This window comes from Tenrec ecaudatus, chromosome 4, assembly GCF_050624435.1.
Source record: "Tenrec ecaudatus isolate mTenEca1 chromosome 4, mTenEca1.hap1, whole genome shotgun sequence".
Lineage (NCBI taxonomy): Eukaryota > Metazoa > Chordata > Mammalia > Afrosoricida > Tenrecidae > Tenrec > Tenrec ecaudatus.
Window position 1 is genome coordinate 145,720,982 of NC_134533.1, and position 16,370 is coordinate 145,737,351.

Sequence of the window (16,370 nt, forward strand, 5' to 3'; positions counted from 1 at the left end):
TTGGCACTATTGCATGGCTGGGTGAGTCTAAAGAGGAATTGATAGACTAGTATTGGACATATGGGCTTATATTGGACTTATGGACTCGATCTGGACTGGGCTGGGAGTTTCTCAATATACAATTTCTCTTTTATATAAAACTTTTTCTTATACACACGAGTGTCTAGGAATTTGTTTCTCTGGTCTACCCAGACTAACACAGTGTGCTTTTAAGAACATATCAGATTCAAATCGTAGTCTCTATCAGATGAGGAGGCAGTGCGGCTAGTTGCATTTCAGGCTATGCGCTAGTGAGTGTTCTCCTCCGGGGCTCTTTCCGAGGTGTGACTAGCATCCCCTGAGGCTGAAAGGGCCTGCAATCAGATTCCTGTGTGGGAGGCACCAGGCCGCACATCCTGGCATCTCCCATCACTTTCTGCCCAAGAAGTGAGGGTCCATTCCCCACATTTTGAATATCCTGAAAGTTCCAATGCCGAGCCCATCCGGGGCTGTACACTAGTGTCAGGCATCCTCAGAAAGGTGGTTGGTTCTCCACGTGCGGTCACAGGGCAGCTTTAGCATCACCTGGCAATTCACAAGGGAGGTCCATTCTCAGACCACACTACCAGAGAGTCCAGTGGTGTCCAGAGTTCGATACTTTAACAAACCCTTCAGATGGGGGTCCTGTTCTCACCTGTGAGAACTCACTGAGGGTGAAGTGTGGGCTCAGGGGGCAAAATGACTGTGTCTAAATCCTGACTCCACATGTGTGATCTGGGGAAAAGGTCTCTTGGTGTCCTCCTTGGAAATGTCTCTACTGCTGTCTCACCAAGTTAAGGCGAGGAGGAGCGTGCACACAGACCATGCACCTAGCAAGCTGCGGGCCACCGAACATGCTCCAGAAAGGGACCTGCGTCAGAAGCAGCTATGGCTGCCCCATTACACAGCTGAGAGGTTCATGATGGGCCCAGCGCTCCAGAGGTCTCCCACACTTCACTACACATCTCACCTCCCAGTATGCTTCAGGAAAGTGCTGTGTGGCCCCTCCGGTATGGGTGTGGGAAGCAGGTCACCTGGTGAGGTGCGAGGCAGGTGCAGACAGGAGACACTTGTGGCGACGTTGGCCACGCTCCTCTGTGAACTGTGCCTGCAGGCACCCTGGGCTGGGCTTTGCTGAGCCGCATGCTTTCACCATGGGCATGAGGGGCTTTATGCTCTCCTTTCTGGGGTCTCATGGTGAAACCTTTCCAAAGGGCCTGGCATGATTGCGAGCCTGGCCCTGGTTTCTGCACAGCCAGAGGGGGGCTGGCAGAGGAGGAGTCCCAGTTAGGGTTTGGGATTAAGGATGCTGCCTGAAGAACTAGGTGACAAATTAAAATTCATTCCTGTGGAAAATTGAGAGCAGATTAACTGAATTGCCCGGGCTTGTAAGACACTTCTCGGATTGAGGTCTTTGGGGTAATTAGTAAATTGTGCGTGGAATTGGCAAGCAATTTATAAGTGGAATTTTTTCCCTTCTAACTGCCAAGTGGCCCTTTGCAGCCATATGAAAGTCTGCTAAGAAGATGCTGCCTCCCTCCCCAGGGCTTAGACACCAAGGCAGTGCTTTGAGACAGGGCTCCCTAGGCTAGGAGCTGGATCCCTAAGTCTATCGGCCACGTTGGAGGGGCTTCCAGCTGTGGAGAAACGCCTAGCTGGTGATTCAGAAGGTAAGGGCCTGGGATTCGGGGCATGGACTCATCCCATCTTCCATATGTGTTAAATAAGCACTGTGGAAAAACTGTGCTCCTCTTATTGGCTTTCTCCCTTTGTGACTTTCCAGATTTAGCACAAGCAGGCAGTCTACAGTATTCTCCTGAGACGGTGCCCTTGGAGAGAACTTCTCTCCCGCACTGTGTGTGGGGAGGCGGGGCCGGTGTGTATTACTCATGATTGGGCTTTTGCTAAGCCTCATCTTTCAGACCTCAGAGCCTCCTGTTTATTCTGTCTTTCCTTTGGGTTGCCTCAGGGAGACCCAAAATAGCCTGCTTCTCCCAGGTCCTTGGGTTGCGGATGGGTCGCCTCCACCCTACCGAAAGGGGCAGGAGGATGGCTGCTAAGGATGCCACCTACCTTAGGGACAACCCACGGGGTCCAAGAACACACAGGCGGACACCATTCTATGTAAACCCAGACATGCTTCTGCTCATTTTAATTAGACAGATAAAATTAGCCAGGAGAATAAGGTAAAAGGAGAAATTAAAAATATTTAAGTGTTAGGCGGACTTTACAAAAGTGACTCGAACCATGAGGTACAGTAAGGAATGTAAAGAGAAACACGGACACATGTGAACTCTCCCTCTGGTGCCACACAGCTTCTTAAGCCAGTCCACGGGCAAGGCAGGAAGAACTCTGCCATGCCACCTCTTGAACTGCAGATCCCAGGGATGTGGAAGGACGTTCTCCCGAAGCACTTCCTTCTCCGTCGCTTCAGGTCTTACCAAGTGTAAATCAGCAGCAGCCCACACTGCATCCAATTCAAACCACTCACCTGTTTCCTATCTGAATGTGCAAACCCTTGAAAGTACCTCCCTTCCCCACCCCCGCCCCTGCCCTCCCCTGGGCAACCTTTCATTTTCTTCTTCTGCCTACCCTCCCTCTCTCCCCATCGAGCCAACCGGCCAATTGGGCCAACTAGAAAGCCAGACCAACCACCCATTCCTGCCCCCTGAGGGTTTCCCAGGGACAAAGACTTCCCAGTTCTATCGTGTTTGCATCTCTTACGAACAAGTACAGTCACCGAATCACACAGACATACATATGTGCACACTGGCACACGGAAACAGGGTTTTCTTCTCCAATTTGTGGTTTCTTTTTTTTCCCTTTTTGCAGAAAATGCAAACAAAAGAAAAACAAGGTTTTCAATTGAAGGTACATCTCTTCTTCAATATGAAGACATTAATTGAATTGGTTGGATCCCCCATGCAGTGGTCAGCAAAGTCCTTTGGCAACTGACAGAACATCTGGAGACTCAGGAGCTGGGGTTTATTTGAAGGAACTTCCCTACACGGGTCATGAGCAAAGGGACATGGATGTGGGAGAAGGAGAGGGGCCCCTGGGGGAGGAGTCCAAAATGAGAAAAGAAAAGGATGTCATTGGTGAGGAATTAAATGGGAAACTGCTTCTGCTTCTTCCCTCGACCTCCTTCCCTTTCTTCCTGTTGATCGACGACCCCAGCCCACGAAGGGTGGAAGCCACGCATACTCTTGTTCCCCCGATGCATATTGTTTTGTCTTCATTTCCTTTGAAAATCGCCTCTTTACAGTTTCATTGTTATATATTTGGTTTCCCACGGCATCTCACAGGTGCTTCTGTCACTGAGAAATGGGGGTTGCCCACTGGCAACAGGTTTGGTTCATCCTTCATTGATCGAAACACATTTCTCAGCTAAGAAGACAATCTTTCTAGAACATTCCACAGAGGTCAAGCTCCAGTTTGCCCTTGACGGTTGGTCCTTCTCCTTCCTCTCCTTCCCCCAGAAGATGAGCGTCCTCATGCCATCGCTGTGGGTGACTGGCTCATCTGGACCCTCATAGAATGAATGCTGTTCAGGATCTTCTTCTGATGGCCAGCCAAGGTCACCCCTATTCTCAGGAGGTCTCTAAGGAGGAAAGCAAAGCACACACACACACACACACACACACACACACACACACACACACACAAGTCACTTTAGCATAGGGGTGGCATTTTTACAGATCAAAACTCATCCCAGTAGGCATACTCCTAATAACAGTTGGGTGGGCAAATAAAAGTATTTAAAATGTAACTAAGCCTAATTACCCGAGGTTTTTGAAAAATTCCTAATGGAACCTTGTTTTGCTCAAATCCACTCCCCTTGCAATACAGGGTCCCTTATCTCTAATGCCTCCTGAAACTTAGAGGAGCCTGGCCGGGCTGAGCCTTATTCCCTGTGTTCCTCCCCTGTGGGGTCTATGTGCCTAAGACCCTCAAGTGGACTGGAACTTTCCTCTGCTTACCTCCACCCCCACCAGCACTCCAACTACACACTGTATGGGGCTGCAGCTATTCTGTGGAACTTTTCTGCCTATATTAGTGATCACCCACTGAGTTTGAAAAGATGTGGGGCTTGCCTGATTTTCTGATGTTTTCCCCCTGTGTTTCCATTTTCTGCCTCTGTGTGAATTTTAATGTCATGCATTTTTAAGAAGGGTGATCTCAAAATAACTTTAAAAGATCTTCCCAAGCAGGAACCCCAGGATGTGTCCAGGATAGAGGTCTGCACTGGACTAATTTGTGCACTGTGAGTCTTGATAAGTTCATGGCTTATAATTGACCCCGGGGAGACCCACAGATATTTTCTTGTTAATAATAACAATATATAGGTTACATATTGGGGTCCTGGGGACATTGTGGCTAAGTGTTGGTCTGTGGTTCACAAGGTCAGCAGTTTGAAACCACCAGCCACTCTTCAGAAGAAAGATGGGGCTTTCTACTCCCACAAAGAGTAACAATCTCAGAAACAGGGATGGCCTTGTGAGTTATACCCTGTCCTACAGAGTCACAGTGAATTGGTGTCAACCAGATGGTAGTATGGCAGTGAGTGGCAGATTACATATTGGGCTGCCAACCTCAAAGTCAGCAGTTCGGACCTACCAGTCACTCCCTAAGAGAAAGATGAGGCTTTCTGCTCCTGTACAGATGTACAGCCTTGAGATCTAAAGAGGAGTTCTGGGCTGTGCAGGAAGATGCCTATGAGTCGGAATCAATTCAATGACGGTGGGCTTTCATTTTGGTTTCTAAGAGAAGCCTTGTTGTATATGGCTAGTTTAAATGCTTCCCATGTTCCATGAACTTTCTCATTTAAACATTCACAAATTATTTTCTAAAGTTGACAAATATCCACAGTGATAATAATGATGATAATAATAATTTAATAGCAATAATTTACTCTATGCACTCTGGAGGCAGACACTGGGCCAAGTGCTTTGAACCTACTCTTCCATTCACCCCTTTGGCATACCAATGAGATGGGCACTACATAGACCAATGAGGTGAGGCTCAGAGAGGTTAAGTAACATGCTCAAGATCACACAGCAAGTACGCTGTGGTGCTGAGGCTCCGATACAAGCCTGCTGGACTCCTAGTTACTAGCAGGGCTGCTCACAGAGCTCCACTGAGGTCTGGACTACACTTCCCCTAAAGTCCCTGGCTGGACACAGCAGAGCACTTGTACCCAGTGGCACACCAGACATAAGACGAGACACTCCGCCCGGCCCTGCCCCCAGTGGCTTGCCTCCCTCCTGCCCACCCTCCTGATCTGCTGGTGGTCAATCCCCCAAGGCTGCAGCTGGCAGAGGCTGTCAAACAGCTCAGGCCTTTTTAGCCAATCTTTTGAAAAGCGTGCTTGGATTTTGAAAGCACAAACTGCCCCGCAATGCATTTTATTCTACTGCTCATTTTCTCTTTCCATCTTTTATGTCTCAAGAAATGAACTAAATTGCTCTAATCATCTGTGGCCATGTTACACTTCCCACTAAATCCTTTAATGTTCAGTTTCACATTCCTGTAACATTTTCCCTTTGGTCTTTCCACCTGGGAATTCCCAGACGGGGACCTTGAAAACTCCACTTTGCTTGGCTCCCTCAGCCTGCGTGGCTGAAGCAGGAGCAGCCTCGGCCCCCAGTGGAAAGCAGGAGCAGCCTGTCTTCACGGAGTCCCGCTTCTCTCCCTGCACCCCGGGCCCTCGAGCACCCAGGGCCAGCCCTTCCAGCTCTGCAGGCTGGAGCAGCTGCTTTCCCACTGACCAGAGCTGCCTGTTTTTGTCTTTCTTTTTTCTGGCTGCTAGACAATGACTCGTCATGGCAGGGCTGTCTTTTTTAAGGTACCACCAGGAAAGGCACCCAGGCTTTTAAAAAATGAACCCTGGTGCTTAGGGAGTGCTACCCACTCCGCCCATCTCCCTAGAGAATGTGATGCTGAAGGTTATCCTTATCCATGGTTTCTGACAAGAAGCAACCTCGGCAGCAGAGCTGGAGCCCAGGAAGAGTCACCGGCAAGCAGGTGTCGGGGGTTCTGCTGCTAGGGGGGGAAGGGGGAGGGGGAGACCACTTCTCTCCCCTAGGACTCAGCAATGAGCATGCACCAGGAGGGGTGCACCTTAGCACTGTGCCTACCACACAGTAGGTGGTCAGTGAACTGCCTGTCCAGAGGACCACCCCTGTACCCATGGGCATGTGTGCTACAAGCCACCAGCCCCAGATCAGGGGCTGGCAGCTCCTGAGGGCCACTTTGCTCAGTGTGCATTGGGGCAGGTGCAGTTAATTGCCTGGGCAGGATTGTTTGAAAATCTGTGAAGGCAGAAGGCAAAATCAAATCCTTGCCAGCTTTAGTCCAGTCGTTCGCAAACTTGGCTGCGTACTGGAAACACCTGGGGGTGAGAGGCGGGGTGCTTGGTGGAACAGTTAATGTGCTTGGCTGCTCACTGAAAGCGGAGAGTCCACCCGGAAGCACCACAGAAGGCAGGCCTGGTGATCTGCTTCTGCAACACCAGCCATGGAAACTCCCGGGAGCCCGGCTCTGCTCTGACACAGAGCATCGTGGCTGAGTCAGCGTTCACTCGAGAGCCACCCAGGAGCCTTCAAAGCCCAATTGCCCGGGTTTCACCACATACCAATGGAGCCAGAGAGCCTGGCAGTGGGAGGCAGGCACCAGTGTGCTTTTACAGATCCCCAGGTGGTTCCAGCGGGCAGCAAATTATGGGAACCACTGCAGCCCGGGGGTGGACCGGAGAAAGGATACTGAGCTGGCAGTCAGGAAAGGAGGCTTTAGTCCCCGCCTTGGCCCTCGGCAGCACCGTATCTTCAGGGAGGGCACTTAACATCACCTGCTTTCTGAATCTGTAGGATGGAAGGGGTGGGACTAATGAATATTTGCCAACTGCAGGTCTTCCGAGCCCCGCCCCTCAAAAATACAGCTCCGTGGCATTTAATCATTTTAAATGGGTTTCTCTATCTCTGGGTTGCTGGTGGCCTTTACACTGCTAATATGCACAGTGAATCTCCAGGAGGGTGATAAAGTGTGCAGTATCTCCCAAATTTATTTGACCAGGGGAACCTCTTTACCGAGGAGAACCTATTAACATTTCCCAGCGCCGGTGCGACTCAGAACCTTCCTGGGGAAGTGATGGACTGCGTGGGTCTGTGGGATCCTCCCTGGCTTTCATTGTATTTGAATCATTGTATTTTCTGCATTCGTCCCTTCTCCTGTGGGGTGGCTGGCTGGCTGGTAAATAATTTGTGGGGGGTGGAAAAGATATGCTTATTTACAAGTGCTGAGTACGAATACAGGTTCCCCACATGCCTGAGCCTGGAGCTGAATCAGGGCAATGCCTCTTCCTGCTCCGTTGCTTAACGTGCAGGCTGCCTCTGTCCGTTCCATCTGGATGCTCTCTTTGATAGGCCGAGTTAAAAAACTTAAACGGGGAGAGGGGCTCGGTGATTAGGCAAATGACAGATGGCTCTGACTTTGAAGAACTCTCATTTGGGGGCCCAAACACAGCTCTGCCTCCTCAACCCCACATCGCCAGTCCTCCTCCATTGTGGGGCTTCCTCACCCAGCCTGGTTCTATTCAGTGCAGGAGGCGCCCCAGGGAGGAGGCTCCTCCACTATGCTGCTGTTGGTTGTCATGGAGATGATGCTGATTCCTAGAGACCCCCGTGTGCGCGTGCGCAGGATAGAACTGCTCCGAGGGGCTTTCACTGGCTGTGACCTTTCAGAAGCATGTTGCCAGGGCTTTCTTCCGTGGGACCTCTGGGGAAACCTGAACCACCAACTCTTTGATTAGTAGTTTAGCACTTAATTGTCTGCTCTACCTAGTGACTCCCATTGGAGTCTCTATCGAAATCGGGCTCACACGCCATTCAAATTATAGGCAAGGAGCCCCAATCCTACCCACAGGCTCGACAGGTAGATTCTCTTTACTTACTCTGATGTCATCTGGGCAACCAGCTGGAGGGAGGTGAAGCCGGCGGCGAGGAAGCTGTCCCTGTACTGGACCATCTTGATGGCACTGAGCCAGTCATCCACGGTGGTGAAGGCTGTGAAGTCTGGGATGGAGCGGTCTAGCAGGGGCTGGGAAGGCCTGGGGAGACAAAGACGAGCAGCTGAGCCCCCAGCTGCACAGGATCGTGGGCAGGGCCACATTCTGAGCTTGGGGCAGAACTCACAGCCGGCAGCACCTTTGACTGGGTGAGGATTTGGGGCACCCTGGTCAGCCCTGCCCTCTGCTTCTCTTATCCATCGGAGTGACCTTCAATGGCCAGTGCCCAATCCCTGGCCTCTGGATCCGGTCACGAGTCAGTTTACCCAGACAAAAAGATGGACACCACTCAGTCTGAAGGAAGGAAAGGCTTCTCAGCCCTTTGCACCATCAAATCTCAGCACTTCATCATCCAAACGCATGGTCTTAAAAAAATCTGTGCATCCATTTTTCCACACTCTCCCCCAAATAATGGCCTGTATTTACCCCACCTTTGGTTCCATTTTCAGGTTTGAGGCGGGGGGTGAGGTGGGGGGAAGAGAGCAGCTTGCCACTGACCTGAGCACTCTTAAAATACCACCAGGTACCCAGGGTCCCAACAAGCACTCTTGACATATTTCCCTTACTTGCCTCACCTGTGTCCACGTGTCCACGTGATTTCACCGCCCAACTCTCCCACTCATCCATTTCTTTCCATAGACATTACCCTCATCTAAAACACCCACTCCTTATCAGGAATTGCTGCAATATTCGCTGGCAGTCTGTCCTTAGGCACAGCCTTCCTGCAACGTAAGCTCCACACTGTGGCCAGCCTCTTCTGGAGGTCCAGTCGGGATCATGCCACTAGCCTCCAATGCCACCCGGCACCTGTGGAACCTTGGCTCTGTACTCTCTGTGTGCATTGCTCTGTGGAGTCAAGTCTGAAGTTCTCAGCAGGACCTGAAAGGCCTAGTCTGGGCCTGGCATTGTTCACACCACCTGCCTCTGGCTACACTGGTCCTGTCCGTCCCAGCTTTAATCCATGCACATGCTAGAGCCTTGGCTTGGATCCTGTGGTCCTCTCCTCCCATCTCCCTTTATACCCCGTTAGCACATCTTCTCCCCTCAGCTGTAATGTCACTCAGCAGGGATGCCTTTCCTTACACTAGGTTAACATGCATGCTCTCCATGTCCCCTGTACCATTCCACCACAGTGTTTTATTAGGTTCTCAATTGACATTTCTGGGTAAGGTCATCTGATGAATGTTTGCTTCTCCTAAATGACTCTAAGACCCAGGAGGACAAGGACCACCTCTTGCTCTTATTGTACTACGGGCACCAAGCACACTGCTAGTGGCACATGTGGTTTGTTGCCAAGATATTGTTAGGTGCCCAGATGGTCCCGGCTCATAGTGACCCTGTGCACAACCGAAGGACACACTGCCAAGCACCCAATGCAGTCTGGCTGAAAGAATGAATTAATGAGTTAACAATGCAAACAAACAGAGTAACACAGGGCCAGGCAGTAGCGGGCAGGTGTTCCATGCATTCGCTCATAACAAATCCAAACACTAGCATCTCTTTGTCCTTCAGCAATCAGGGCCCTTACGTGCTACTGCACTCACCAAACTTCCCAGTCTACAGCACCCTGTGCCCCGTGGACTGGTATAGTTCACAGGGTAGATTCTGGAGACACGATCACCCGGAAGTGGTGCATCATACTAGCCAGGTCAATCATGATCTGTCTACTCCAGAGCCTTGTGCCCAGACCACTGGAATTCAGTGGAGGGGACAGACCCAGCCAGATCGCTTACTGTCTGTCCGCAGCCTTGGAGGCAGGGGATATTGTGGAGAGAGGGAGATGAAGACAAAGGAAAGGTCCTTACAACTTCTTCCACTAGTGGACATCCTTGACCACCCTAAGCTTTCTCTCAACCACCCAAAGCTGGTATTCTTGGCAATTGCTCTCCCCCTGCTTCTGAGCTCACCCATCCCACCCTCCACTAGACTCACACGGCGGTGATGGTTGCCACAGTCTTGAGACTTGCCGGATTCCGGATCATCTTGTCCAGGGTGTTGACAATCTCCGCAAAGCGGGGACGGCTATTGCGGTCTTTCTGCCAACAGTCCAGCATGAGCTGGTGCAGAGCGGCCGGGCAGTCCATGGGTGGGGGCAGCCGGTAGTCCTGCTCGATGGCATTGATGACCTGTAGTGATACACAGGGGACAGCTGTGAGGAGTTAATGAAGCAACAGTTAGTCACTCACTAATGAGCCCGCGCAGATTGAAGCTCCTTGACCCAGTCTGGCACAGGAAGCCTCCTCGGTGCCCACCAGCCTCTCACCATAATGGATTTTTCAGTGCTCTTGGCTTCTTTCCTCCCCAAGACTCTGGGCTCCTAGAAGGCAAGACCACGTTATTGCCTCGTGTCTCCCTAGAACCTGGAGTGGGACCCAACACGCACTAGCAGGAACTAGTTGCCTTTGCGCCAATTCCAACTCACGGCAGCCCCACGAGTCGTAGATTAAAACTGCACACCCGAGACGTCTCAGGACGGTGCCCTTTGGGAAGCCGAATGCCAAGTCTTTGGAGGCACCTCTGGGTGGCTTCAGTTAGTAGCTGAGCCCTTCTTAAGCATGTGCACTACCCAGGGCTTCGACGACACAGACTTCTTTCGTTGCTGCTGCTCAAGGATGAACTGCAGGATGCCCAAGCTTCTCTTTCAGAGGACATCGGACCCAGTTGTGCCCCATGGGACACCAGTGGACACCAGTGGTGATGGAACCCTGAGAGCTAAGAAGCCCAGTGAATCCACTCTTTTTCCAAGAATAGTCCCCAAACCAGTGATGGCCTCCTTCTTTCCTAAGGAATAAGAAGGGAGGAAAGGATTCAACCTTTAATGAAAACCCTACTGTGTGCCAGGAACTCCCTAGATGCTCACTGTGCATCACCCGTCTGAATGCTCATGAGGCAGCAACATAAACCAGGGTGCAAAGAGCTTGGTTAAGTACCTTGTTCTAGTACAATGGCAACGGGGAAAACAACAATGGGAACAAATCAGAGTACCTCTCACTAGGTCTTAATCATTTTTGGTGCTTGGGGAGTTATTTTGTAAAGACTTTTGGATCCTTAAGTACTTTTGCCTATTTTTTCTACCCTTTACTTCCTAATTTCTAATTCATTTTCATCAATTATGCCTTCTCCGTGTTTTTTATAATAGCAAAGCTAATTGTAAATGATCCAGGTGCTAAACATATGGGAGTAGCTGAATTTATTATAAATACTTACACAATGGAATACAGTGCAGGCGTTAAAATGTTTCAAAAGTGTATCTATTGAAATGGAAATATGCTCACATTGTAATATTAGGCAAAAGAATGGGCTACAGAGCTGAAGGTAGGATAAAATCTTGCTTTGAAAAACAACAACAATAATAATAATAAAACAATAATTATACATGTGCATAGGAAAGGAGTGGAAAAGATGTATACCAGGGAGTTAATGGCAGTTGCCTCTGGGCAGATAGAAATGAGAATGTTCTTTATGTTTTTCTTTTTGTTTACTTGTATTTTTTATTTTTTCACAATAATTACACATCGATTTTATAATAAAACAAGCAGTTAAAGCACCTTAAGCAATAAAGGGAAAAAAAACATGCTGGAGTTTGTAGATAGATCGTTAGTTATTTTGACCTTTAATTTTTTTTTAAAGTTAGATTTATATTAGGTGGTTAATTTTATTATTTTCTCTTCTACTCTTTCTTTCCTTAGCTTTTACTTTGCTAGCTGACCAAAGGTGAGTCTTTTACATCAGTTTATAGTTTCACAATGTTTGTGCACAGTATGTTTTGCACAGGATATTAGATACGAGATGAACATAAATTAATATGATAGCCCTAAATTATTAGGGAGAAACAAAGCATATTATTTCACCACCCCCAGCATACTATTCTTCTAATTCAACCTGGTGAAAAATATAAAACAAAAACCCAGCATATCATGCACACGAATATTATCAGTATAGAAAATGCCAGTGACCAGAAACACTCACTTTTGAACAATGTGTTCCACTACTAAATTTTCATCTCTCCCAAAGAATGGTCAAATTGCTTGTCATTCCCTTTTGTTGTTAGGTGCCACTGAGCCAGCTCCGACTCACGGCATCCGTGTGTACGTATGTAAAACAGAACAAAACCCTGGAGCAGGCCAGTGCCATCCTCACAAGGATTGTGTGCTTGTACCCCATTGTTGCAACCCTTCTGCCCGTCTACTCTGTCAAGGGTCTTGCTCTGTTCTGCTTACTGTCTATGCAACAGGATCTCATTCTCCGGACAACTCTCTCCCTATCGCCTGTCTAAATGCCTGAGGTGAAGTGTCACCATCCTCCTTTCTAGGGCGCATTCTGACTTGGTCTCGTGTCCTTGGGGCATATTATCAGGAGAGACTAGTCTCTGGAAAAGGACCTAAGGCTTAGTAAAGTTGAGGGACAGTGAGAGGGGGGACGGCTTCTAAATTCTGAATATCTCCAAACCCCTTCTTCCTAGACATCTGAGCTTGGCGAATATACTCTGGAGTTGTCTCTTCATGACCCTCGAAGAGATGGACTGACACACCATCTGTCTGCAACAATGGGCTCAGGCACAGGAACAGTTGTGAAGATGTGTTTCCTTCTACTGTGCATAGGGTCACAAAGGGTCGGAACCTACTTACTGGTCCCTGAGAACAAGAACACCACCACCAACATTCCGGCTAAACATTTTCTGTTACAGGTTTGTTTTTATTCTGATAGTCAATGGTGCTTTCAAGGCTCTGCCAATACAATTATTCAAATATATCCATTATTCTGAAACCTCCCTTATTTGTTGTCCAGCTGATACACGCATATGAGGTGACTGAAAATACCATCGCCTGGGTCAGGTGCACCTTAGCTGTTAAAGTGACATCTTTGCCTTTTAACTCTTCAAAGAGGCCTTGAGCACAGATTTCCCCGGTGCAATCCATCATTTTATTTCTTGACTGCTGCTTCCATGATAGATGATTATGGACACAAGAAAATGGAATCCTTAACAACCTCAATCTTCTAGCCATTTATCGTATGTTGTCTGTTGGTCCATTTATGGAGAATTTTGTTTTATTGACACTGAGCTGTAATCCCTGCTGATGTGTGTAGCCTTTGGTCTTCATCAGAAAGGGTTTCAAGTCCTCTTGGCTTTTATTTATTTATGTATTTATTTTTATTTTTTTCTCCTCTTGGCTTTCAACAGCAAAGCTGTATCATCTGCATACTGCAGATTGCGAATGGACCTCTGTCCAATCCTATTTCTGCCTTTTAAAAATATAGGCCAGTTTCTGGAATTATTTGCTCAGCATACAGATTGAATAAATCCAATGAAAGGGTGCAATGCTGGCTCATACCTTTCCTAATTTTAAACCTGGATTTTAACCTCTTTGTTCTGTTCCAATGATTTGATCATTTCCTTATTCTGTTGAATCACCTTTCTTTGGAATTGGGCACAAAATCTGGATTTCTTTTCGTTGGTCAATCTTCCAAACTTCTGGGCATAAACTAATGCATGCTTCCCATGCTGCATCAAGTTTGAGAACATTTCAATTAATATTCCAGTTCCTGGAGCCTAATTTTTTGCAAATGTCTTCAGTAAAGCTTAGACTTCCTCCTTAAGTACCTTTGGTTCTTAATTGTGTACTACCTTTTGAAATGGCTGAATATCAACCCATTCTTTTAGGTACAGTAACTGTGTATCGCTTCCATCTTCTGTTCATACTTCCTGTATTAGTATTTTCCTATGTTGGTTGTTGTTGTTTTTAGGTGTTGTTGAGTCCCAACTTACAGTTAACAGAACCCAGCCCATATATAACTGAAGAAACCATTGTTTGGTCCTGCAGCACCTCCACCTTGTTTTGACCATAGAATCTTTCAATATTCCCATGAGAAGCTTGAATTCTTTCTTCGGTTCTTTCTGTTTGAGATATGCTGTGTGCGCTTTTCACTTGAGTTTCTAAACTCCCAAGCTTTGCACATGTCATTATAATGCGTTACTTTATCTTCTCAAACTGCCCTTGAAATTTTTCTGCTCAACTCTTTCACTTCACTATTTGTTCCATTTGCTTTAGCTACTCTGTCTTCCAGCGGAAGTTTCTGAGTCTCTTCTGACGTCCACTTTGGTTTTTTCTTCTATTCCTGTCTTTTCAATGACCTCCTTTTGCTTTCTTTGTATATGATGTTCTAGATATTTTAAAGTTCATCTGGTCTTTGGTCGTTAAGCATTCAGTGCATCAAATCCGTTCTTGAGACTCAAGTGGGATGTACTCCAGGTTGTACTTTGGGTCTCATGGACTCAAATTTTATTTTCTTCAGCCTCAATCTGACCCTGCATGTAACCAACCCCTTGGTTTGTTTCAGTTTCCCTCTAGCTTTGTTTTGACTGATGATTCTGAATTTCTCCATCATCTCTTTCCACAAATGTAGTCTATTGATGTCCTCAGTATTCTATCTGATGAGATGCATGTGGAAAAAGTACATATTTGGAATGAAGACGTCACTGGTCTTGCAAGATTCTATCACGCTTTGTTGCTATCATCCTCAGCTTCATTTCTAACATGAAGACCATATTTTTCAACCACTGGGACTTCCTCTATGCTTCCAACTTCTGTGTTCCCATCGTCAGTAAGTCTTCATTCACCTTGTTTGCATGTTCATTCAATTTCAGACGGAAGAAGTTGGCAGAATTCTTCAGTCTCTTCATCATTGGCGTTGTAGTGGGGCGCGCACTTGAATAAGGGTTGTGTAAACTAGGCTTCCTGGTGAGTGCATAGGTACAACCCTAGCACAGACAGCGCTGTACTTCAAGACAGACACTGACCTGTTCTCTTTGATGGTGAAGGCAATGCCCTCACTCTTGAAATTGTCATTTCTGGCAGAGAAAGCCATAGGATTGTCTGATTCAAAATAGCCAATAACAGTCCATTTCAGCCTGCTACTGCATTCCGGTTCATTTCTGGGAATTTCCAATTTTCTAGATTCATACATTTTATATCCCAAGTTCTAAGTGCCAATGGATGTTTACATCTGCTTTTTTTCTCTTTGAGTCATGCTCCACTGGCAAAGCAAAGTCCCCAAAGCTTTGCTCCATCCCCATCATTAAAGTTGATTCTACTTGGGAGAGACAGCCTTTCCTAATCATATTTTGAGTGCCTTTCAACCTAAGGGGATTCTTTTAGAATATGTTTGGCACTATGCTAATATTCTACTGCTATGCAAATAGTTTACAGTGGCTAATCCCTCAGAAGAGGGCAGCCCGATCCTTTTTCATAGTCTCTTAGCTCTGCTGAAACCTGTCCTCCTTAGCTAACCCTGCTGGCACTTAAATGAACGGTAGCATAGCTTCCAGCATGAAAGCAGCACACAAGACACCATAGTGCCACAAACCCCCACTTCCCTCTGAGGAAATTGATGCTCAGGAGGCTAAGAGACATGCATGAGGGCTGGGGATCGAGCAGAGGTAATTGGTTCTACATTCTGAGCAAATCCAACCCCGCTCCTCCTAGACCTCTGCGTCTGGAACATAGCCCCTGGAGTTGTGTCTTTGGGCACCCAACAGGGAGACCGAGGGAAACCGGTACAGACAGTTGCTGCGTTATGAAGATCTAGCTGATTACGGACCGCTTCCATTTGCCCTAACTTGTATGTAAATGTGCCCTGACTTTGAACTACATCTTGCCCCTGCTTGCCATATTCTTCGTCGTAATAATTTTTTCTGGTGTCACATGCAGCTTTTAAATCAATGAACAGCCGTCCACCAGTTTCTTGCGCTGAAGGAAAGCTAAGCAAGAACCATACGTACCAGGTCCTAAACTTAAGTACATCCTCAGGAACCAATCTCATTCACACACGAGGGCATTGACTGTAACCCATGAAGAGCAGCTCCGGAACTTCAGATCCATCAGCCAGGTTCATAAGGAAGAGCCTCTCCCCCACATCTTTCTAGGCAGCCAAACTGAGGGTCCTCACCCAATCTCCCCTCATTGTGGAGATAAGCGGGAGATCCTATTTGGTCCCTGCCCTTTCTCGGTTGCTTACCAGCAAGCTACCTGGAGGCAGTGGGAGGAGCTAGTATATAAATTCAACTTCACATGGGGCTACCAAAATACTGAAACCCATTGCTTTGACCTCGATTCCAACTACGGAAACCCGACAATGCAGACTAGAGGGGAAAGCCGCAAGGAATGCATGGGTATTATCTTTCGGAAGCATATCACCAGGCCTTTCTTGTGAGGTGCCCCCGGTTGGGTTCCAAGCCTGAAACTTTTGGGTTAGTAGCCAAATGCTTACCTGTTTGCATCACGCAGGGACT

General features: G+C 47.7%; 1 protein-coding gene across 1 annotated transcript in view; it reads right to left on the minus strand.

Annotated features, from left to right (window-relative positions):
• Positions 1–2,680: 2,680 nt before the first annotated feature.
• The window catches only part of EPHB1 (EPH receptor B1), a 387,857-nt gene continuing 374,167 nt past the window's right edge, over positions 2,681–16,370 (minus strand). Inside the window, 3 exon segments of the mRNA XM_075548849.1 lie at positions 2,681–3,619; positions 7,967–8,122; positions 10,013–10,206. Of these exon segments, the coding sequence (XP_075404964.1) occupies positions 3,511–3,619; positions 7,967–8,122; positions 10,013–10,206 (459 nt within the window). The 3' untranslated portion in view covers positions 2,681–3,510.